The 25,795-nt window shown below is 36.0% G+C and overlaps 1 protein-coding gene across 9 annotated transcripts in view; it reads left to right on the plus strand.

The window, feature by feature from the left end:
• LOC129436739 (RNA binding protein fox-1 homolog 3) overlaps positions 1-25,795 on the plus strand; it is a 295,528-nt gene that overhangs the window by 205,216 nt on the left and 64,517 nt on the right. Inside the window, exon 1 of one of the 9 annotated variants that reach the window (XM_073857797.1) lies at positions 5,426-5,515. The exons of the other annotated variants lie outside the window; for them this stretch is intronic. Coding sequence (XP_073713898.1) covers positions 5,426-5,515 — 90 coding nt within the window. Of the gene's footprint in view, positions 1-5,425; positions 5,516-25,795 lie in introns of those variants that run through there. 9 annotated transcript variants of the gene reach the window in all.

Consider the following 25,795-nt stretch of genomic DNA (forward strand, 5'->3'; position numbering starts at 1 on the left):
GTGAAGCAGACGGCTGTGGTCTCTCCAGCACAATGTGCTTCTTTTAAAGCAATCACTCGCTCTTTCCTGGGTGCGCATTAAAATTTAATGTTTGTTGCCCATAAAGAAGAAACAACCTCTAAAAATAGGGCTTGACATGAGCTTGTTGGACACTGAAGCGTTGGATTGCTGTTTGTAAAGTTTCTAAAAAACTTTGTAAAGTTTGTCTCTGATATACATGGTGATTTCTTGACGTGGCTTTAGAAAGTAACTTGTGTGCGTGTGTATTGTCATGTTGTGATGTTTCCCTGTGAATGTTTGCCAGTCTAGAAAAGAAATGTGATCATCAGATGTCTTTGCTGTATTCTGATGATATAGATTCTTTATGCTGAGTTTACATCAACCGCGTTTCAGGCATCAAAATCTCGTCTACCGCGTCTAGTTTGTCGCTTGAACAGTTTGAATGCATTCGCACGTGTAGAGCGGAGTAGACGCGCGGGAAAAGCAAGCATTTGACGCGCGTCAGAGGCAAAATTTGCTTCTTGTGGGAGGGGCAAGTGCTATGCGTTGTCTGTTTGCAAGATGACTGATGTTGATTGTGCATTTATCGAGAGAGTTACCGGTTTGTATTTGGTCACCTTACTATAGGGGCAAAATAAACAGTGTGGATCGATAAACGTCACGTGACTCAAAATTGAAATTTGTATTTACAACTTACCAGGTTGCCCAATGTCCTCACTGACACTCTTCCAAGCAAGGTCCTTTTTTATTTCTGTCTCTATAGAAATAAGATCTTGTGTTGTATAGCTCTGTGTGACTGCTTACGGACAATATCAAGCGTTGGTTGAATGAGTGACTCCGGACGGGGCTGCCACCACAGCAGCAAGCAGGCTCCTGATTGGTAAACGCGGCGTGAAATTCTGCCAAAGTTCAAATTTTTCAACTCGGGCGGCAGCCGCAAATTCGCGTGAACCGCAAAATGCACAAAAAGCACCATTCGCGCATACTGCGCACAACGCTCATTTCGCGCGAGCTAGACGCACGAATGAGGCGGAAACGCATCTTCCGCTCCGCGGGACCTCCAGACGCGCGTCAACGCGTCTTCACATTGACTTTACATTGAAATCACTCGCGCTTCACGCCTCTACCGCGGTTGGTGTAAACGCAGCATTATAACGGTGTTGTTTTTTTTCAGATTTGCCCAAAACTTTAGAGTTTTTTTTATAAATGTCAACAAAATTACAACTTTCTATTGACCAATGTCATATCACTAAAGCATAATTTTGTTCTTTTACGATAAGTAATTCCAAAAACCATGGTGGTGGGTGTGTTCGGCGGCACGCAAACCGACATGCGTATGACATCAAAATACTGTGAAAGCGACTCAAAAGCATACAGAGATGTCATGCACTTGTCGGTTCTTATGATGCCACATGAAGTTTATTAGACCTCCTTTGTCTTGTCCTCCAACCAATCATACACGCCACATTTAAAGAATGATCATGCTACTTGTTCGAATTGCCTGAAAAACCTCCACACCAGAGCGTATTTATGTATTTCTTCGTGTATTTATGTATTTCTACATTTATTTATTAATTTATTTCTCCCCTTAATTAATTACTTATTTATTCCTGTATTTATTTATTTATGTATTTCTTCATTTATTTATTTATGCATTTTGTATTTATTTATTAATTTATTTATTTATACACACTTAAATCATTTTTTGTCCACCATAGAAATGTACTTTATTATTAACATTAGTTAACTAATGAAATTGTGTTTCATACATCCACCGATATTTGGAGATATATAGCAATATTTGCGAAATTGGTGAGTTTCCATTTGGCACACATGTTGTTACGAACCTGTATAAATGTCTTTGTTCTTATGAACACAAAGGGAGATATTTTAAGGAATGTTTGTAACCAAACCGTTCGTGAGCCCAATTCACTTCTATAGTATGACTTTTCCAACGATGAAAGTGAATGGGGCTCATGAACGGTTTTAATTTTTGGGTGAACTATCCCTTTAAAGTGACTTCAGAAGCCGTTTTGATAAAAAACACACTGTCTGATGGTTTTCATTATAGATTTGCGCAACATTTTAGCGTTATTTTGTAAATGCTGAAATAATGGTGTTTCAATCAACCGATGTTATGTGACTAAAACGTTATTTTGTTCTCTCATTCTGAAAACCGTGACTAGCGCAGACCGAAATCAAAATACAACGAGAGCGACTTCTGAATATAGTATTGAATGCTTATGAATCTCAACCTATTAGGTCATTAGCAGGCATAAATGAAATCCGCGCCCGAGAAATTCCGCAGATGTAATGATTCATTGTAAGCCTTTAAAAAGTTATTATTTTAGATGCAATTTTGTAATATTTACAGCTTAAATTCTCTAATATCTTTTAAAACATTTAAAATCATTCCGCAGATTTTTCCAAAAAATGTCCACAAAGCAATAAAAGTTCGCAAATTCCATCATTAGGAGTTTACTATTATTCTGAAATGTGAAAAATATAATGATTAAGTGTTTCAAAAAATTTTACCGGTAGTGTAAATATATTCCGTTTAAACAATATGTAATATTATCATTTATACCACAGAGCTGTTGAATGCTTTATTCTGATTGGTTGAGAAATGTTCAACGGGTATGGATTATTTTTCGATAAACGCACACCTGACCTGTCAAATGTTTTAAAATAAACACCAGAACAATGTCTATGGGAACTGTGGTATAAGTAGAAGGATTGACTCCAGTTTGAATTATTTTTAAATACTGCTGCATTATGACCTATTTTCTAATAATTTAACTGCCCGTCTTCAATTATTCCTTATGTTATAAACTTCGAGAGATGAGGTCTGGGTTAAACTGTTCACCAGTAAACAAAAGTTCAATTATAAAATAAAAGAAACATCACTCATTTGATTTAAAGCACTCATTCAGCGGCTTTATTAAAATTGCATATCAAATTAATTTAAAGTATAATAGCCGATTACAAAAAGAACATAAATCCACAGCTTTAAAATGATTTCAATTAAATTAAACACTTTCATAAGAACCACAGAGATTAAAGATTTTACCGGCCTATTGTTTACACAAACAAAAGTGTTTGCAGGTGCTGTAATGTGTTACGCTACAACCCTTGTGTCTCTCTCTCTCTCTCTCTCTCTCTCTATCTTTCTCTCTCTGTCTGTCTGCCTGTCTCTGTGATGTCTCAGGTGAATGATGTCTCTATAATAAGTTGTATGTGTCTGTATCGTTGTAGGTCTGTGTAAAGTCATTCTCGTGACTCCGTTCACATAAGTAACATCATCAGACACTGTCAGTAGTCTGCATGTGCGCAAGTGTGTGTGTGTTTGTGTGTGTGTGTGTGTGTGTGTGTGTGTGTGTGTGTGTGTGTGTGTGTGTGTGTGTGTGCATTTCAGTGATGTAATTTGGAGTGAAATCACATTAGTGCATGCATGTGTGATGGCTGCTGTACACAGAACATCTGTTTTTGACACACACACACACACACACACACACACACACTGATTGGTGCACATGGGCTTGTGTGTGTGTGTGCGCGCATGTTTTATTAAAGCTCATGGGAGAGATGTGACCACTTCATACTCTTAACACACTACTCAACATCAGTCTCTCTCACACTCCCATTTTTATCTGTGCACAGAAAACCATTAAAAGCCTTGGGTAGAAAACAATCATTTGTACCAAAAAAATTAAGCTTGATTTATAGTCGCGCGTAAGCTCTACGTTGTAGCTACGTCGTGGGTTATCTGTAGCCTGTGCGTAGCCTGACGTGCACCTCACAAAATGTTTAACAGCGCGTCAGTTCTACATGGAATGCAAGCGCTGTGATTGGTCCACCAGAACCCCTCTTGTGTGTTTGCAACTCGATGCAGACAACGACGCAAAAGTATACATGAAAACCGTCGCGGAACCTACACCGTCCCGGCTAGAATAAATGGAATAATTAACTCTTGAAAATAGGGATGCATATCAATTAATCGCGATTAATCTATAGCAGAATAAAAGTTTTTGTTTACATCATATATGTGTGTGTACTGTGTATAATAACTTTGTATAGTTAAATGCACACACATGCATGTATATATTTAAGCAATGTTTACATTTGTATATACATTTGTATATTTATGTATAATTTATATTATATATAAATATAAATACTTAATATAAATATATTTTTTTCTTAAAATTATACATGCATGTGTGCATATTTATATATACATGATTATTATGCACAGTTCACACACATATATGATGTAAACAAAAACTTTTATTCTGCTATAGATTAATCGCGATTAATTGATATGCATCCCTACTTGAAAAATAACAAATGTAGGTCAGCAACGATTAATTGCGTGTCCCATTAAAAATGCCTCTGAAATCGATTCAGAATCGATTTTGAATCGATTCTGTGTTTCGTGCACAGCTTGTTCATGTACTACGAAATCATTATGAGTCTGAGTCGTCTATAACGTGCATTTAAAAAGCAACACTCTTTAAACAAAATCACTCAAAATATTTTTTATAATCATGAAAATACCTGAAACAATTTGAAGAACAGCGATATAAGTATTATTCTAGATATTTCCTGGAATAGCGTTTTGTAATGATACTTCTGTAAAGAAGCAGGATGCTGTTTGCTTGTGAAATAACTTTAAACTAGAATGCTATGAATTGTTGTTAAGCCTTAAGCAAGCATGCTGTAAGTGCTTGTTAAGAGGTTTTAATTTTCCATAATCATTATTCATATTACTGTAAAGCAAGATTTTTTACTGTAAAACATGACATATACAATTACTTAAATAAGCATAAATAAAGCTAGTAGAACTACTATAATGAATACATACAGTTTAACTATCCTTTTCTTTATCATTGCTTTACTCTAATAGTGTTTATTTTCTTACATGAATGGGAGTTTGGGGAAAATGTGTTTAAATATGAAAATACTCTACCAATGAAAACAGATGTTACTGCTACAATAAAACCTTTTTTTTTTTACAAAATGTAATTAATTATCTCTCTTGTTTGATTTTAAAATAAAATGTAATCTGCATAGTAAGACTAACTCAATTGTGTACATAAAGCTTTAGATTGTGTGTGTGTGTCCTTGAATGTGTTTTGAAAGGGTTTTGGCAGTGTTACGCTCTAAAGGGGGTCGTGGGCAATTAAAGCACACATGCGGTGCTGTTTCAGGCACTCGCGCATCCCTCCTCCACCCTCATGACTCCTCCTACTTCTGTATGTGAATGTTTAGATGATCTTTATTGCTTTCAGAGAGAGAGAGAGAGACAGAGAGAGACACACAGACCGAGCGTAGACCATTGGCAGGGTTCATTTAATCTCCAGCAGGACAGAGATAAAGGCAGTAAGAGTCTCTCTTTCTCTCTCTCTCTGGTGAATTTGGGCTCATGGCAAACTCGGCGTGTATGTTGCTGTCAGGCTGTGGTGTGCTGCCACATTCACTTCACTGTCCACCTGCGTACCTTTACCTGCCCGAGGTAAGATCTTTTTTCATTTACTTTTACTCCTCTCGAAATCATCCGTCAGCATGTAGTTTGTGACCCCTGACCTCTGACCTGAGTCAGTGCTGTTTTATTTGACATTGACTCAGCACTGATTCACTTTCAGTGTTGACATTTGTAGTTTAGTCTTTATGTAAAATCTGATTGTGATGTGAAAGTCTTACGGGTTTTTTGTGTTATAGTTACAATAGATGAGCTTAGAAGTTCATTGGATTTTGGTGTGAAATACGAAATTTGATTGTGATGTCATTTTTCACATTTAACAGCTAGACTGAGTTATATTTGACATGCATGTGTGACACAGAACTCATTATAGATCATTATTAGCGATATTAGCATATGCAGATTCGCTCATGAATTATTCATGATTTTTTTTCCTGCGCTCATTGTCTGAAGTTAACTTAATACATTTTAGAAATGTATTTAATTGTTTATTTGTAATAATTAAAGGAAAGCGTACGTTTATGTTTATAATGTATTAGCACACATAACTGTTTTTGTATGAGCATCTGACTGAATTGATATTGATCTTACAAGCAGATCATTTCAAAGCTTTCGACTAATTTGTCATGACTGGTGACAGAGAGTTATTCATCATTTGTCGTTAATCGCTCAGTATTATATTTTAATTTTATTTTGTTTAAGACAGAAATATTTAGGTCATAACCATCAATATTAGCATATGTTGAAGTTGTCGTCTTAATGAACATGAATTACTTTGTGCATGAGATTTATTGTAGTCAATAGGCCTGTATTTGATCATTTCTCACAGATCTTTACTGGTTTCATGATGTCTTGTCACATAATCAAACATGATGAATGAATAATTCATCTTCATTCCTTTTATTTGTATTGTAAATGCGACTTCGTGGTCACGTTATTGAGGTTTATTATTCACTCATGATTACATTATAATGTATTGATACCACAATTCAGAAGTTTTTAGGATAAAACGCAATGATTTTTTGTAAACATATATCACCTTGGAAAAAAAAAAAAATAAAATAATATATATATATATATATATATATATATATATATATATATATATATATATATATATATATATATATATATATATATATATATATATTATTTTTTTTATTTTTTTTTCCAAGGTGATATATGTTTACAAAAAATCATTATTGGAGCAGTAACATCTGTTTATTCCATATATATATGGAGTGATATACCAGTGAGACACCAGAGAGCAATAAAAGAGATGAGAGCATTCAGTGTCCTACCCTTAAATCTCTCATAGACACCAGGATAAGACTTCACTCCTCCCCCCATCTGTTCACACAGACACAGAGACACATGAGGTCCTGATGCTGGGTCGCCCTGTGAAGAATCAGGGCATTCATTCCTCCAGAGACATCATTCATGTGTGTGCGTGCGTTTATGCTCTTAATTGATCTCATATTCAAATACAGCGCTGTTGTGTGTATCGCTGAATTATTGATACGTTTCATAAATGTAATGCGATTTAAATATGAAAAATGAGAAGAGCGGGGGAAAATGAAAGAAATAAATATTCATTCACACTTTATTGAGCCTCTTTAGAATGAGCTGAAGATTATTGTTGTTGTCTTGTTGTTGCTTGGCTGAAAACACTGTGTGATGTATAGAAATCTTTAGGATCAGAGATTGGATGGGAGTTTGTATTTTTACTCTGGGTGTCTGTATGTGATTGTAAATGGTCTCGTCTGGAGAGTAGAGGTAGTATTTAGTGTTCATCATGACTTGTGCTCTTATACTTCACATGATGAAGACTTCAATCACAAGAGATGAACACTTTCCTGAAATCACTAATGAAACTTTACTTTCATGTCATTTGCAGCTGTGTGAAATGTTTTTCTCATATTGCTGCTTCCAATCTACTGAAAAGACCTTTTAAAACTGGCCTAAGCTGGTTTTAGCTGGTTTCCAGTTTGGTTTTAGCTGGGTATGCTGGTGTGACAGCCTGGATTAAGAGAGGTTTTGGACACTTTTTAGCAGGTCAGACTGGAAGCTTGGCTTAGCTGGTTTATGATGGTCCTCCCAGCCTGGCATAGCTGGTTAAGCAGTGGTTCTCAAACTTTTTCAGCATGCGGCCCCCCTTGTGTACGGCGCATTCCTTCGCGGCCCCCCAAAGAATATGTATTACATTTCTAAAACTCAACATTTTAATTACAAAAAACATATTAAAGTAGTGCTTTTGGTTAGTAGCCTCATTTTTTTAGGTTTAATTACAAGAATTCATGATAAATTAATGTATTTTATAAAATACCATTAAACTGAGGCCCCCCTGGCACCATCTCGCAGCCCCCAGTTTGAGAACCACTGGGTTAAAGGATTACTCCACTTTCATAAAAAATCCTGATGGTTTATTCACCCCCATTTCATCCAAGATGTTTATGTCTTTCTTTGTTCATTTGAGAAGAAATAAAGTTTTTTGGGGGAAACATTTCAGGATTTTTCTCCATATAGTGGACCTCAACAGTTTACTGTTTCAATGCAGCTTCAAAGGGCTCTAATGGCGCTTTTCCATTGCATAGTACCCCACAGTTTGGGTCGGGTCCGCTTACTTTTGGGGCATTTTCACTGAGTGCAGTACATAGTACCCAATACTTGTTTTAGACCACCTTGGTTGGGGTTCCAAGCGACTCGAGCTGATACCAAAATGTGATGCGAAAACACTGTAGATAACAGATTGGTCTGAGAGAATCGTCACTACCAGCGTCACGTTAAATATTAGCTTTACCTTCATGCTAGCTTGCGCTGTCTCGAGCAAACATGTTGTCATCTGTGCTCTGCTATAAGTTCCCAAACTCCCTTTTAGCGATGAAAAACATCCACAGGTTGAGAATCAGGAACACCATAACAGTTTTTTCAAGACTTGCACTTTGTGACGGCACATTCGTGATGCGCATTTCCACATATATGCTAAAATAAAACTTAAATGAGGTTCAGCGGAGCGCGTCGAGTGTTTGTACAGAAACTGTGATACAGAGGTAGTGATAAACACGATGTGTAAACATTTATTTGTGGTGGTCAATTTTAATTTTGTGGTGGACTGAGAAATAAATAAATGTATGGGAATGTACAATGACACTCTCACTTGTATGATGTTACAGCAGTAGGCAGCACATATATAACGACACGCCTACAATCCCTCCCACTGCGAAGTGTTACTAAACTCGATGGAAAAGCTAACCTCAAGTGAGGTAAGCTGACCTGACCTAAACCGTGGGGTACTATGCAATGGAAAACACCATAAACTCGATGGAAAAGCTAACCAAGCCAAAGTGAAGTGAACTGACCCGACCTGACCCGAACTATGCAATGGAAAAGCGCCATAAATGATCCCAACCGAGGCATAAGGGTCTTATCTAGCAAAACCCTCATAATTTTCGCCAAAAAATAAAAAGAAGTACTTTTAAAACCACAACTTTTCATTTTGCACAAGCCGTGCGATGCACCAGTGCGACCTTACATATTATGTAATCTCGAGGAAAGGTCATGGATGATGTATGATACTAATTAATGTATTTGTGTCAGTTTATTGTTTAAAGTGTGCATTTCACATATGTAATGCGTGACCTTTCAATATTATTATATAATACATAAGATTGGGCTGGAGCTTCACATGGCTCGTGCAAGATGAAAACTAACTATTCTGAATTGCACAGCGGATATTATTCACAGCTATTTCATGTACTACGACTTTTGATCAGTAAGTCCTTATCGATCTGAAATCACTGTTAGTTTGAGTCGTTTATAACATGCATTTGAAAAAGCAACAGTCGTCAAACATAATCATTATACATATTCTGTATTATTATAAAAATAGCTGAAAGGCTTGAATTATTGTACAGCAATATACATATATCCTTAAGACATTTCCTGCAGCTGTGTGTCATAGCTGCGTGTATATGGTTCTTCATCTGTAATGCATATTATGTTTTTTTTGCACGAGAGCGCCCTCTGGCTTTTGGATGTAGCGGCATTTCACTGTAATTCACTGAGAAGCATAGCAAGCATCATTGGCCGATATATCGGTGCACCCCTATTGTGGTTTAAAAGTACTTATTTTTATTTATTTATGTATTGGTAAAAATAACAATCGTTTCGCTAGATGTCTCTGTTGGGATCGTTCAGAACCTTTGATGCTGTATTGTAAACTGTTGAGGTCCACTAAAGTTCACTATATGGAGAAAAATCCTGGAATGTTTTCACAAAAACATGAATTCTTCTCAAATGAACAAAAAAGACATCAACATCTTAGATGACATGGGGGTGAGGAAATTATCTTTTTTTATGAAAGTGGATTATTCCTTTAAGATGGCAAAGCTGGTCATGCTGGTGGGTCACCTGGTGGGTTGGCTGGTCTCCCAGCTGGTCTTCTCACAATAATAACAAACTGTCAGGTGGCATTAAAGTAAGGTGCTAGATAAAGGAGAAAATAAGGATAAATCAGACCAATACCAAAATATATATGTCACAGTATAACATCTCTCTCATTCTCTTTCTCCTAGTTCAGATTTTTATGCAATAGTTATATAGTTTATAAGACCCCCCTCAAACACCAGTCATGTAGTTATTCATTTTTTTAGTAGACGCATAACAAACAACATTTATAAAATGACAGTATGACTGTAACTTCTAGCTGAACGTAGCATCCCATCAGTATCTGTGTATCAGTGTGTAGATATCTTCAGGTTAGTGTAGTGTTCGCGTCTTGTGACTCTCAGGAGACTTCTCTCTCTCAGCAGGAGCTCAAGACTGTAGAAACTGTACTGCATGTATCACAGCTGCTAATGGACCTGACAGTGAGGTAGCAATGTGATCATGTGATTGAGACACAAATACAGGCACAGGACTTGAAACTTGAATGCAGGTTTCTCTTAACTCACGATAAACCCTCTCACTAATGCATAACTCATATAAGATATTTAGAGGAAATGTAAAGTCAGGGAAGATTTATCTATTGAGGCAAAACAGACCTTCATAAGACTTGGAGTCCAGTTGCTGCATACTGCTGTTAGATTGACTAACACTGCTGCAGGTAAATCATTGCATTACATTTACAGTATGCATTTGGCAGACGCATTTATCTAAAACTGCTTACAGTGCATTCAATCAATACATTTTATCAGCATTCCTGCTCCCTGGAATTGAACCCATGACATTTGCATTGCTCACACAATGCTTTATATAATGGCAATAACTTTATTGACAACTATAATAGTGTCCAAACACGGATTATAATGCTATTGTTATTTTATTTTTTAAACTTAACAGTCGTAAAAAAAGGTGTACATGACCTGCTTCAATGCTAACAAGTTTTCGCTAAAGGTGCACTAATCAGTGCCATGCAAAGAATATATATTCCCATCTTGCTTATAGACGATTTCATCTGATGCACGCACAGATTTTGAATTAGGTAATTTACTGGTTATTTATTTAGCTTATTTAGCTTGTTATTTATTCTTTGCGGATGTCTACCAGAAGTTAAATTTGGGCCAAAAAAGCTGTTTGTTTATGTTGTTGTCACATAAACTGTCTATACGTACACGTATTATATTAGTAAAAATGACCACTTCCCAGCTGTTTTTACACTATAAGTATTTTCAACCCGATGTTGGATAAAAATGAACAAATCCAGTCTGTTAGGTTGTAAATTAATCTCTGCTGGGTTGTTTCAAACCAAAATGCTGAGTTGTTTTAACCCATTGTGGGGTCAAACATAAACATTTTTTGGCCTAATTTAACCTAATGGCTTTTTGACCCAATGATATTTTGTTTCTCTCTTATTAAACATGATTATTTAGATCATAAACTCACAATAAATCGAACATATACTTGACCATAAACTAAAGATACATAAAAACATGTATGGACAGCCTGGTCTCACTGTTAATACATAGTAATAATAAGTAACTTTCAAAAACACAAAACACACTTTTTAATATGTTTAAAGGTGCAGTGTGTAATTTTTAAAAGGATCTCTTGACAGAAATGCAAAATAATATCCTTAGAATGAGACGTTTTTATCTCCATACACTGAGGGTCCCCTTACATCATAGCATTATTACGTTTTACAGCTACAAAAACGTAAAACATTTACAAATCTTTCATACCATTAAGATTACTGTATAATTTCTCTTTAACCATTTTATTGATAATGTTTGAGGCACAATATTTGAATTCAATAACGAATGCAAAATTTGATGTTTGCATTACGGTCGCTGATGAAAACTGAAATTTAGATCGCTGGATAAAGGGACGAATTTGAATGTGTGTCTCGCAATTGTATGAATTTTAACTATGTGGATTACAGTGAATGAATAAAATAAACATCTTTTGTAAATTTGTTATGTTTTTATTTAATTATTGTTGCATAGGAGAAGACAACACAGTCTCACCCCATGGCGTCAATATTTGACGACACTTGACCATGCGTCAATATGTTGACGCGGAGGGTATACCTTTCGCGTCATTTTTTGACGAACTGGGGACTTCAATACTATTAGGTACGCGAAATTAAACAGTTGTCACCTGGCGTTGGGGTTAGGTTTGGGTAGGGATGTCATTATGTAAATCTAACCCTAAACCGACGCGAAAATGGTAAGAAAATAGGAAAGAGAATGCAACGGACTTAATAGTATTGAAGTCCCCAGTTCGTCAAAAAATTACGCGAAAGGTATACCCTCCGCGTCAACATATTGACGCATGGTCAAGTGTCGTCAAATATTGACGCCATGGGGTGAGACTGGGTTGGAGAAGACTGACAAGCAGTAAATAAGTCAGAAAATATAACTAATAAAAGTCATTAATACGAGTAGGAAACTGCAATCCCCATGTTATATTTATGAATAGGAATACACAAAAATCTGCACATCTGTAAAACTGTTAATACCTAAATGATTAATGTATTAGTCTTGTCAATGCGTCTATATTATAAATTTTTAGTGTGTATGAAAACATTAAGTAAATGTACGTGTGGTATCACACTTTAGCGTAAAAATACACACGTATTCTCATGAGATCATTTTTGTATGGTGTACATTTCAACATGTAACCATGTCAAACTAACAACATGGAGAAAATGAACTCTTTCCCCGCCATTGATGAGTTATCTCATCAATTAAAAAAAAACATTTGCATGAAAAAAACGTGTTCCTGGTGAGTTTTTACGGTAATCTGTAATACCACGATATTATTTACTAATTTTAAACTCTGTGTATGTTTTGATAATCATTCTGAATCTGATTTATAACAAAATTCCTTCACCAAAATGCAATTATTTCAGCTTTTTGCTAATTTTTTTAATTTTTAAAGAAAAATACTCATATTTAAGAGTTTATAAGCAGGAAAACATTAAGATAGGATGAAACTTTTTTCCCCATTTCAATTGTTTGTTTATTGTTCGTTTGAAAGCAGAGAGTCTGTTCTTTTATTTGATATATTTGTATGTTTATATATTTTTACAAGAAAAATTTCCCGGAAGGCATTTTGTAAAAATCACAAAAATGCTAGCGGGCATGAGTTAATATGACATAAATCTAACATTTGATGTGTCCAAAATGTAGCACTTTACTTAATAATGGTTCCCTCACACAAAAATTTGAGTATCTTTAATACCACAGTTTTTCGAATCCAGTGATGAGATCTATCTTAGTTCTTGTCAGTTATGTGAATACATTTCAGAGCGTCTGTGAATGGTCATCTGTCCAGGATCTGTAGGAGTGCTCAGTGTCAGATCATCAACAGAGATGTCAAGTTCTTCACAGTACAGAAACGAGTTTCACAACTCTAAAGATCATTCAGGTGCTGATGAGAAACTACTTACTGTCACCAGCAGAAATGACTCAGAAACCACACTTTCATCTCTCTTCTCTCTCTCTCTCTGGATGGTTTAGTACTGAATCACACTGACAGCAGAGTCTAAATGACAGACAGCAGTGAGAGACGTGCGCTCATAAATAGTGGGCAGCTCGGGGTGATTTACGAGAGGCGTGTGAAGACACTAGATCTGTCTTCAACACCTCAGTGACTTCACACAGCCCGTCCTCCCATTTATTAATGATCGTGCGATCGTCTCCTCATGCGTTTGGGAGTTTAATTTCATTTCCATCAGATGGCGACAGGAGCGTCGACGGATGTGTTTAAAAGATCATCCTTTACTCATGGAGACATCCCGCTAAAGATTCATTATTCACTTCAAAATCACACATTTTACAATACGGTACTGTGATATAAATGGGACCCCGGAGTACAAAACCAGTCATAAGTAGCACAGGTATATTTTTAGCAAATGCCAACAATACATTGTATGGGTCAAAATAATACATTTTTTGTTTATGTCAAAAATCATTACGATATTAAGTACATTTCGTAAATTTCCTACTTTCAATATATCAAAAAGTATCATTTGGCAGTCAAAAGATTAATCGTGATTAATCGCATACAAAATCAAAGTTTGTGTTTGCAAAATTTACATGTGTGTGTAAATATTATGTATTTATAAATACACACATACATGTATGAATTTATGAAAAATTTATATTTGAAAATGTATATATATTACAAAATGTATAAAATTCTAACAATATATATTTATTAGTGCTGGGAAAAGATTAATCGTGATTAATCGCATACAAATAAAAGTGTTTTTTTTTTCATAATATGTGTGTGTGTTGTGTGTAATTATTATGTATATTTAACCACACACACATACATATATTCATTTTAGTTTTTTTTTATTTATATATAAATGTTTTAAATTTATATATATATTATAGAATATATAAAAATAAAAATAAAAATAAAAATAATATATATATATATATACACACACACATTATTTAAATGTTTCTTAAATACATACATGAATGTGTGTGTATTTATATATAAATAATAATTACACACAGCACACACCCATATATTATGTAAAAAAATCACTTTTATTTTGTTTGCGATTAATCGCGATTAATCTTTTTCCCAGCACTAAAATAAATATATTTTCCTTGTATTTCAATATATATAATAATTACTCACACTGCCACACATATATTTTGCAAAAAGTAACTTTTATTTTGTATGCGATTAATCGCGATTAATCTTTTGAAAGCCCTATTAAGGACTTTATTTTGACAACTTTAAAGTTGATTTTCTCTATATTTAGATTTCTCCCCATTAGATTTTCAAATAGTTTTAATAGTCTTAATTTTACAAAAAAAGGACCCTAATGACTGGTTTTGTGGTCCATGGTCACAAATAATTAATGTAACTTTTTATAGACAATATTTGAATTGAATCACAATAAAATACTAAACTTTAATATTTTCACAATAGATTTTTATAGGGTAGCCTACACACTGAATGTTTAGGTTTTAGACAAGCAGTAACTATACATTTTATACTTAAAATACATTTGAGATAAAGCAAAATAAATAATAAAGGCACAGTCAAAATGATGTAAAACCATTTATAAAATGGTTATATTTATAAAAATCGGTGCTCAAAAGTGCTCCAGTACAGCACTTTGTGTTTGACATTAAAGTCGTGCAGAATAAATAAGAGAAACGTTTCAGTACAATCTGTGCGTTCGGACAGAAGCGTCTTGACAAAAATCCAGTTTTAATCAGATTTCAAACCACATACAAATATGGTTTGGATCGGGTTTGAAAGTAATTTGATTTCGCGTGGTTTTGTTATGTTCAGACTACACACAACTAAATAGATTTGAGTTAAAATACACTAAAAGATAGATGATTTTCTGTCTGTATGATGTTAATCTTTCACTTCTGTCTGAAGCATTCGTACAGAGATTCAACCGAACAAAAGCTTTGGGTCGCGTCCAAACCTGTGGCTTTACTGCTGAATGTTTTAATAAGAATATCCTCACAATAATTCACTTACATCTTACATTACTGTCAGAACTCAATGGATGAGATGAGAATGAGAACGAGATGAGACGGCTTACGTCAGTGGAGTTGATATCTAATGTAACTGTGATCAGGTTATGTTACTCTATTCAGGTAAATGTGTGTTGACTTAAAAAGTTCCTGTATGTGTGTGTGTGTGTGTGTGTGTGTGTGTGTGTGTGTGTGTGTGTGTGTGTGTGTGTGTGTGTGTGTGTGCGTTCGTCTGAATGCACCACTGATGCTTTTTGTGTATTTGAAGTCACTCAATTAAATACAACAATACCACAGCAGGCAGAATAAGCTGGTTAACACTCTCATTCACTTTCTTTCTCCATTTCAATGTAAAGCCCTTTTCACACACAGATTAGGGAAAATACACTGAAAATGCATCTGGAATTTTTCCGCTATTGTTTGATTTTTGGTTCATTCACACTGCCAATCATTTTCCTGAATCTGTACATGCATTCACACACATACTGTAACGATGCTGTAAAGACACGTGACTTATTTTTTCCACAGCGTCCGAAGTTTGCTTATTATTTCTCTCTCAAAAAAACAGACGCGTGCATTTTAGTTTGATCTTAGCTTCAGCGCTAATAGTGACAAGCTCCCTGATCTCTGTTCGTCCAGCTTGTCGTCATTTTTTTGTGGTTGATGTTGATTGGCCTTTAAATCCCCGTGTTACGCTATTGAACGGTGTTTGCACTGCCGTTGTCTTTTCCTGACACGCATGTCCTCACTACTGCACGCCCCTTAATGCATTGTTTCTGCCCTGTTGTTCACACAATGCTTTCCGTGAAATTACGTCAATGTTATAAGGTCCTCCCAATACCACACCATTTACGGGATGTGTTTGTGTTCATACCGGGTGTGCTCATACATCCTGAAAAGTGAAGCCGCTGGCTCTTTGATCGCCCCCTGGTGGCTGGATGCATTACAAGTCATAAACCCAGCTCTCTCTTTTCAAATGATCGAGATTAAGGCAAAACACTTCCCTTACATTTCCAATAACATTTTTATAAAGATGGTTTTGGACCTTTGAGGTAGTTGTTATCACGCTGATATATGTTCAGTTGTTCGTTTTTGTGATAAGTTTCATTTTAGATAGTAAATTGATGCTATAGAAACAGGGCGTGGTGTTATGATTGACATTTGTGATTGACAGCTTCTCCGAGTGGACTCTCTGAGCTTTGAGGGAAGATTAAAGATATAATTAACTATTCATTTTTTATTTCTGTTATTTCACACCGAAAAAAATTGGTGTATTTAACTTACCTTATTTTAGCAAGCCAGGCAAATGAGACGTTTAAGGAGTATGGTTGAATTAGCGCACAAGCGTTTTGGCAGAAGTTTGATACCACGGCTCCGCCTCCGGGCTCCACGGACAATTCCTTCTGCACATGCCCTGGCTCCAAACTGACGTTTATGCGTAACATGTCAGCGACCATCGTCAGACATTTTGCGTTCAGTTCATTACATGGAAGGATGTGACGTCGCGTCATCCATCTTTTTTTAAAGTTTGTGTTTCACACAGAAGCATCTCTGACATTTTTTTGAAAAATTGGTGCTGTGTGAATGGGGCTTACATTTACTTTATTGTCCTGACAAAAACTCTGTTTATAAAGAAAAAGAAGATGGATATTGTGCAATATTAAAGTAAGTAAAATAGAAAGATACAATAAAAAATACATTACATCTAACAAAACTTACAAATAGTTTTTTGTCAGTCTAAATGAAGGTAATTAGACCATTAAATGACGATGAGTTAAAATTAGAGGAGAAAATAGCAATGTTTATTTTTGGACAAAACAAAAAAAAACTCTAACATCTGTGTGTGTTTGTAACCTTAAGCTTATTTCCATATGTTAATTGTGAGGTATATTTGAATGATTATTACTGAGGTTTAAATGAAGTCTAATGAGACACGCAAATCTTTATTATTGTAAACAGCATGCAGGTGAAGATTTGAGATGCTGAGTTTTGGTTTCTTCATCAGATTTGGTTTGTTGCCATTAGTTGTGATCATTTATTCATGATGCCAATTTAAGCGATGTTTATGAATATAATGAATTGTGTGATTATAGTGTCTAATTTAAACTTGTTGGGGTTTGTCAAAGCGATTCACTTCTGTGAATCAATTATTTGTTGTTTTATTTATGTGTTATAAATTACACACACACGCACATGCACAGTCAGGCATACATGGTTTACGGACGTCCATAGACGCAATGCATTTTATACTGTACAAACTGTGTACTTTATTCCCCTAACCCAGTCCCTAACCCCAACCATCACAAAAACCTGTTAGCAGTCTTTAATCTATGTAAAAGTACCATTAAGTAGGTTTTTTAAGCCGTTCAGTTTACAGGGACACTTCCTGTGTATAGCATTATAAACATGCCATTATACACTATTCCCCGTAAACCACATATACCATAAAATCTGAATCACATTGTATCAACTGGAAATCATCTGTGTGCTTCAACATACACACACACAGTGATCTGTTAGGGGTGGCTGTAATTTGATAAGCCAAAGAAACCCAATGGACTGTAAAGCACTCACCATATTCTCTGATGAGAGAGAGAGAGAGAGAGAGAGAGAGAGAGAGAGAGAGAGAGAGAGAGAGATTTGAGGGAGGCATTATGGAGATATTTGATGAAGGAATACTGTAAGCACATTGGTATTTATCCAGACACACAAACAAACAAACACAGTTTTTCTCTTTTGTATTGTTGCTGTGTGTTTGTAGTTGAGTTCTTTAAAGTTTCTCGTGTCTGATGAGAGCAGTTTGATCATCAGCACTCACGCAGATCACAAACAATCCAGCTGCCGAAACTCTATTACATCTCAGTGATCTGAAAGTGTTTGTCATAGATTCTTGTTAAACCCTGTTAACTGACAGACATGAAGCACCAGCACACATTCCTACACACACACAAAAAGCAGAGGCAGATAGAGACAAGAGATTATCAATAGAAATGCATATAAGCGTTAGAGCTCTGTTGTGTTATTCCGCTTTCATTTTAAAAACTGAGATCCAGACTTCGAACCACCTGACCCCCTACTACACATTTACACACGTTTGTCAATGCATACACCCAAGCTGTGTCTTGTTGAAGTGGTCTGTTCATGGCCAGAATAATGTGTGCGATGTGAACAAGGCTTTCCAGAAGGCATCAGATCAACACTTAATGTATTTTCTCATCTTCTTGTGCAGACAGTGCTCATTAAACGTGATCACATCGGAGCACACCTCGATGTGCCAGAGGGAGAGAGTGTGCAGAGATCTTAATGTGAGCGTTACTGCTCTTCAGGCTGTGAAACACAGAGTGTGGCCTGTAGGCATGACACTGGAAACCAGTTCAGTTCACATGTGTAACTTCCCTAGAGCTTTGAGCCCGCTGCTGAACATCTGAAGACTTCGCAAGTGCTTATCATGAAGCTTTGAGTCACTTAACACACTTACTGTACTGCTAACTGTCTTTATCTGTGAATAAGCTGCTGATTTCCCCAGGCCTTCACCAATGTGTGCGTTTAAGAAAAAAATACAGATGAGGGAGTACGGTACCCATGTAAATACTGAGGGACTACATAACTATTTGAATAGTAAAGGACTATAGTAACCATGTAATTACTGAGGGAGTAAAGTCGCCATGTTAATACAGATGGATTATGGTAGCCATGTAAATATTAAGTGAGTACGGTAACCATGTAAATACAAAGGCAGTGCAGTAGCCGTGTAAATTCGGATGAAGTGCGGTAGCATGTAAATACTGAGGGAGTATGGTAACCATGTTAATACAGGTGCAGTACGGTAGCCATGTAAATACGAATGGAGTACGCTAGACATGTAAATAAGAATGGAGTATGCTAGACATGTAAATACAAATGGAGTACACTAGACATGTAAATACAGAGTGAGTACGGTAGACATGTAAATACAGAGTGAGTATGCTAGACATGTAAATATAGAGTGAGTACGATGGACATGTAAATACAGAGTGAGTACGATAGACATGTAATACAGAGTAAGTACGCTAGATATGTAAATACACAGTGAGTAAGCTAGACATGTAAATATAGAGTGAGTACGATAGACATGTAAATACAGAGTGAGTACACTAGACATGTATTACAGAGTAAGTACGCTAGACATGTAAATACAAATGGAGTACAATAGACATGTAATACAGAGTGAGTACGTTAGACATGTAATACAGAATGAGTACGGTAGACATGTAAATATAGAGTGAGTACGATAGACATGTAAATACAGAGTAAGTACGCTAGATATGTAAATACACAGTGAGTACGCTAGACATGTATTACAGAGTAAGTACGCTAGACATGTAAATACAAATGGAGTACAATAGACATGTAATACAGAGTGAGTACATTAGACATGTAATACAGAATGAGTACAATAGACATGTAAATACAGAGTGAGTACGCTAGACATGTAAATATAGAGTGAATACGCTAGACATGTAAATACAGAGTGAGTACGCTAGACATGTAAATATAGAGTAAGTACGCTAGACTTGTAAATACACAGTGAGTACGCTAGACATGTAAATACAGAGTGAGTACGCTAGACATTTTATGCAGAGTAAGTACGCTAGACATGTAATACAGAGTGAGTACGCTAGACATGTATTACAGAGTGAGTACGCTAGACATGTAAATACAGAGTGAGTACGCTAGACATGTATTACATAGTGAGTACGCTAGACATTTAATACAGAGTGAGTATGCTAGACATGTAATACAGAGTGATTACGCTAGACATGTATTACAGAGATAGTACAATAAACATGTAAATACAGAGTGAGTACGATAGACATGTAATACAGAGTGAGTACGGTAGACATGTAAATACAGAGTGAGTACGCTAGACATGTAAATACAGAGTGAGTACGCTAGACATGTAATACAGAGTAAGTACGCTAGACATGTAATACAGAGTAAGTACGCTAGACATGTAAATACACAGTGAGTACGCTAGACATGTATTACAGAGTGAGTACGCTAGACATGTAAATACACAGTGAGTACGCTAGACATGTAAATACAGAGTGAGTACGATAGACATGTAATACAGAGTGAGTACGGTAGACATGTAAATACAGAGTGAGTACGCTAGACATGTAAATACAGAGTGAGTACACTAGACATGTAACACAGAGTGAGTATGGTAGCTATGTAAGTACGGATGGAGTATGGTAGCCATGGAAATAGTGATGGAGAATGGGAATGTAGTGTGTGAAATGAAGATACAGTGGTGGCCATCATAAGGAGATTTTATGTTTCTGGTTAATATAGATGCGGAGAGAGAGAAAGAGAGAGAGAGAGAGAGAGAGAGAGTAGCATGGTGTCACAATCTCTTAAACACACACGCGCACACTTAGGGTGTGTACTTCTACACAAAGCGACTTACACTTTGAAGGCAAACAGTTTTTACTGCAACAATTTAATGGCTTATTTTTTCTAAATGTAATTTAAATCAGATAGAAAGCAATCCACTGTGTGTTTGCATAGCTATATTAGGGCATAATTGTGCATATAACTGAACTCATTTACACAAAATCTACTCTCAGTGATGTCCTTTAAAGGAAGAATGATTTATAAATGTAGTCATTAATGTTGTGAAGTATTTATTTAGTCTGTCTCTAGAATTCATGTTAAACATTATTGTATGGCTTTGCACTCTGCTTGTGTAACACAGGTTGTTGAATGACAGAGGTGTGATGTCACACATGTTATATTGAATATAATGCTACACTCTTAGTAAGTGTTGTGTTGTTTCTTTCATTCTCTCTGGGTGTGAAATGTGTGTTGTGTCATATTGATCCATAGATTGGTCAATAATAATGTTCCCTGTTCACATGTGTCGTGTGTGTGTGTTTGATGAGAAATATTGCCATTTTTATTTGCAATCTCGGCTAAAGCTCTAGAGGAGACACATATGAGCAATTGTGTAAAAAAAGTAAAAGGGATCTCTTCTTATAAACGACTTTCTCATTCATCGACTCATCTCATGATCAGTTTTATCTGTCTTTCAGTTCCTGGACATGAGACGAGACTGTTGTTTATTTTACAGTATGTAGTCAAAGATCCTGACTAAAGTCGTCACGCTGTCTGACTTACTGTGAGTCTGTAGATTCTGTTCAGTTGGCAGTCTGGGTTTGACAGTACCGGTCAGCAGGGGCAGCTCGTGCTAAATTGTTTTGGGGGGAGGGCACAACACAGTATAAGTTTTACATTCAGATAACTAAACAGATTTTTGCCAGACGTTTAGTGTCCTTACGCATATCTGCTTGAGGGTGGGGCTCTGAGGTTGACTGACAGGCTCTAAAATTATACATCATAGTGTATTAATTTTGTATTTGAAAATTTATTTAAAATTATACGATTTAAGAAAATTCAAGAGAGTAAACAAAGTTACATAAATTCTCAAAACAATTAACCAAAATTTACTGGTGTATTTAAAAAAATATTATTAATATAAAAATATAATTGATTGATTGATTGTTTTGGTGACTGAAACTGATTGTTCTTCTTTTGCAATTGTTTCTGATTATGAAATAAATATTTAGTTTATTCCCATTCAGGTTATCACAAGAGCACATGGTTTGTGCTTTTACTAACTTCATAAGAATTTATTTAGAATTTGATCTGATGTTGTTTCATATTAGAATTTCTTTTGATTACTGATTTGTTAAATTCGGGGATCTTGTTTGTTTAAAAGCGCAGCTGATACTGAAATTCTTTAAATTACCATGTTTTACTATAGTAAAGGCGTAGTAGCATGCTTTTAGGCAGTTCAAAAATAGGTTTAAGAATATATTTGTAGTAAAGCCATAGTCGTTGTAAAATATTAGAGGATCCATGTGTACACGACCCCTTATTAAAGAAGAACGGAAAAGAACAACCATAAGCATTGGTAACAGTCAGATTGATCTGGATCAAGCTCTTACATAATTTTTTTCTGCCAAAGTTATCTTCTTAAACAGACATTGAAGGAGATTGCCCAGATAAAAAAAATTGTGCCCCATCTCTCAGTCCTAAATTTATCAGTTTGGGGCAACAGAAAAGTTGCCCATCTCGGATCAGATATGAGGACGCTGATTGGCTACATTTTATGTAGGGCTGCAACTAACGATTATTTTAATAATCGATTAATCTGTCGATTATTTTTTCGATTAATCGATGAATCGGATAAAAAACAAAAAAACAAGAAAAGCGTTAATTTCCAACCCCTTATTTAAAACAGAACTAAAATCTTTAGAAATTGCACAAACATGTTGCTCCTTGAACATACCTGAGCTGTTACAATAATAATAAAATAAAAAAAACACATGTATACGGAAAATGCGTCTTCTACTCCCGCGCAAAATGCAAATACACCATTCATTACTTCGCCTTAAAAAATGTAAGACGATGTTTATGCAACAAAAGGCAGCACTTACTGTACGTTGTACTGTATGTTGGGCCGGGCACGTGCGTCTCCTTGCTCGGCATGAGCTGGAACGCGCAGGAAAGAGCAGCAGGAGAGTGACGGCGCGATGATTTTACGTGCAGGTCCATGACGGGGAAAAGCGTTCATACAACTGGCTCTCAAAGTTTTATTTCATTGTTTAATATCATTGGAGTTTGTCTTTGGAGTTTTTTATTCGTTCTAGAAACTTTTTTCCCCGCTGTCGTCGCTCCATAAAGCATAAGCGTGTCGTCTTTTTTGTTTACCTCTTTGCCGGCTAACTTCCAGGTGACGCGCTTACGTTTGGGAGGAGTAAAACATTGACATGTGGTTTTCCTCTACCTTTGCTGGTTTTTTTCATCTTTCCCCGCCCTGTCTATGAGGCGCTGAACTCTGCAATCAACAGTGCGCGAGAGAGACCGACGCTGCGTCCCAAACCGCATACTTCCATACTATATAGTAGGCGAAAAGCACTACTTCTCGTACTCTTTGCCTACTATATAGTATAGAAATAGGCTGTGTGGGACGCAGCACAAGTGTGTTCACTCCGCTCCGCGCTTAACTGAAGTGTTTGTTTTTTTCTTTTTTAAATTAAACGTCTCTGCGTCACGCGACACGATGAATCAATAATGAAATTCGTTGCCAACTCTTTTAGTAATCGATTTTTATCGATTTAATCAATTCGTTGTTTCTAGCCCTAATTTTATGTTATATCATAATATGTGCTTTTCCTGAATCAGCAATTGGCTAAACTTCAACAAAGACCCGCCTCCTGTGGGCAAATTCTCGATTGCCCCACGGCTAAATCTGAGATGAGCAGACAGGCAAAGGGGACATGCTGGGAAAGCAAATATTTTCCACACATGATTTTCTATCATGTCACAGAATATAAATAACAATTTATATATTTTTTATTTACAAAATGATATTACTTTGTGTGTGTGGCGCAACGAGGGTGGCAACCTACCGCCCTCTATTGACCAGCCGGCACACCTGGTCAGGTCATGTTTACTGACGACCTTAAAAAGATGAACCTCATAAAAAAATGAAAGCTTGAAATTCAGACCACAGCAAATACACAACTAAACTATGCATGTTCATCTCTGTGTGTGTGCGCGTGTGTGTGTGTGTGTGTGTGTGTGTGTGCGCGCTCTGAGCAGCAGTACATGAAGCTCTCAAATAGAGGAATTGTGTAGCACTTAGTGAATGAATATTTTATACAGTGTTCAGCAGTTTGAATCCTTACTGCTCTCTCTCTCTCTCTCTCTCTCTTTCTCTCTCTATCTATCTATCTATCTATCTATCTATCTATCTATCTATCTATTTACCTATCTATCTACATATATAGCTGTTATAAATCTGCATACATTGTATGAACTATTGTACCATAGATTACTCTCCCTATAAATAATTATTTCTCTGCATTAATAATAAATGCAGCTCTTTATAGATCATTGTTGTTTTTTATCATATCACTGCTTCTGTTGTGATTATAGTCACTGGAGAGTAATGTCTTAAAGTGTTGATATTGTGTATGTGTGTGGTCTTGTCTTTAGTGAAGAGCTCAGTGAGATATGAGCTGATATCAGAGAGATTTACAGCCCTCACGCTGAGAGTGAAATACTGATAATCACATGCGGCGCAGGGCTTTCCCTGTAAATGTCAATGAGACCATCCAGACCTCTCTGCTGTGATTGTGTCCCGTCATAGACGCTCCCTGTGGTTTGACACGAGTCTCATCTGTGAGGTTTCTGCTCAGATGAACTGCTGAGATCGCTGCTGTAATTTCTCCTTTTGTGCGGCGTGAAGCCGGAATAGAGAGGTGAAGGTTATCTGATGCTTTAGTCATCCGTCACCGCCGTCTGATATTTACCAGAAGATAAAAGCAAACTGTGACTGGACCACACTTGCATCTTTCTTAAACACAGTCATTCAATTCACTCGACTTGCCAAAAGTGAGTCTAGTTTTGAATACAAATGAACTCCAGCTGATAAAATACAGACAGATGTGAAGATGTGTTTATGATAAATGTGTCTGTATTTCAAAAAACACTTCTGCAGAAACAAGTCTTCTCTCTTGGGGTTTTAAATGTTTAATGGTCTATTTGTCTGTGGCATTAAATAGCTGCTATATCATTTAAATGTGTGATCGTTTGACAATTTCTTTGCACATACTGTATAAAGCCAGATTTACTAACAGTTTACACCAGCGCAAATGCCTTTTTTGCCATTAACTCTTTCCCCGCCTGCGTTTTTAATTGTTTTAATGCTTTTTTACGATTTTCATAAAAGTTGAATGCCTTCCAGAAAATGTTCTTCTTGAAATATATAAACGTACAATATATCAAATGAAAGAATAAAAAAAAGTTTCATTCTATCTTAATTTGTTCTCTTTTATCACCTCTCAAATATGTAGGTTTCTTTAAAAATACCAAATTATGAGCCAAAAGCTGAGATTTGCATTTTTGTAAAGGACTTTTATCTGAGTTTTTATTGTTATTGTTTATTGTTTGTGTGTCACTTCACTTTTAATGCTTAATCTTCTTCTGTACACACACTTCAGGAATTTACGGGACTGACAACCGCATTTTACTATTAAAGGCAGGATAGGCAGGAATTATCTAAAAAAACTTTTTTTACAAATTTGTTTAAACTGTCTTTATATATCAATACATAAGTAAAATGTAAGTACTGTGAAAAGGAGAGTATAAAAATCGAGTGTCTGTAGACCTCTCACCACTGTTTTAAACACAGCTCATTTTTTCTATTTACTCCACCCCCTCCCTTCTGGGTTTCTTCTAAAGCCACGCCCCCAAAACACATGAACGCGCGGACAGCGACAGCTTTGCTGGGAGAAGGATTTAC

The sequence above is a fragment of the Misgurnus anguillicaudatus genome, chromosome 19 (assembly GCF_027580225.2).
Source record: "Misgurnus anguillicaudatus chromosome 19, ASM2758022v2, whole genome shotgun sequence".
NCBI lineage: Eukaryota > Metazoa > Chordata > Actinopteri > Cypriniformes > Cobitidae > Misgurnus > Misgurnus anguillicaudatus.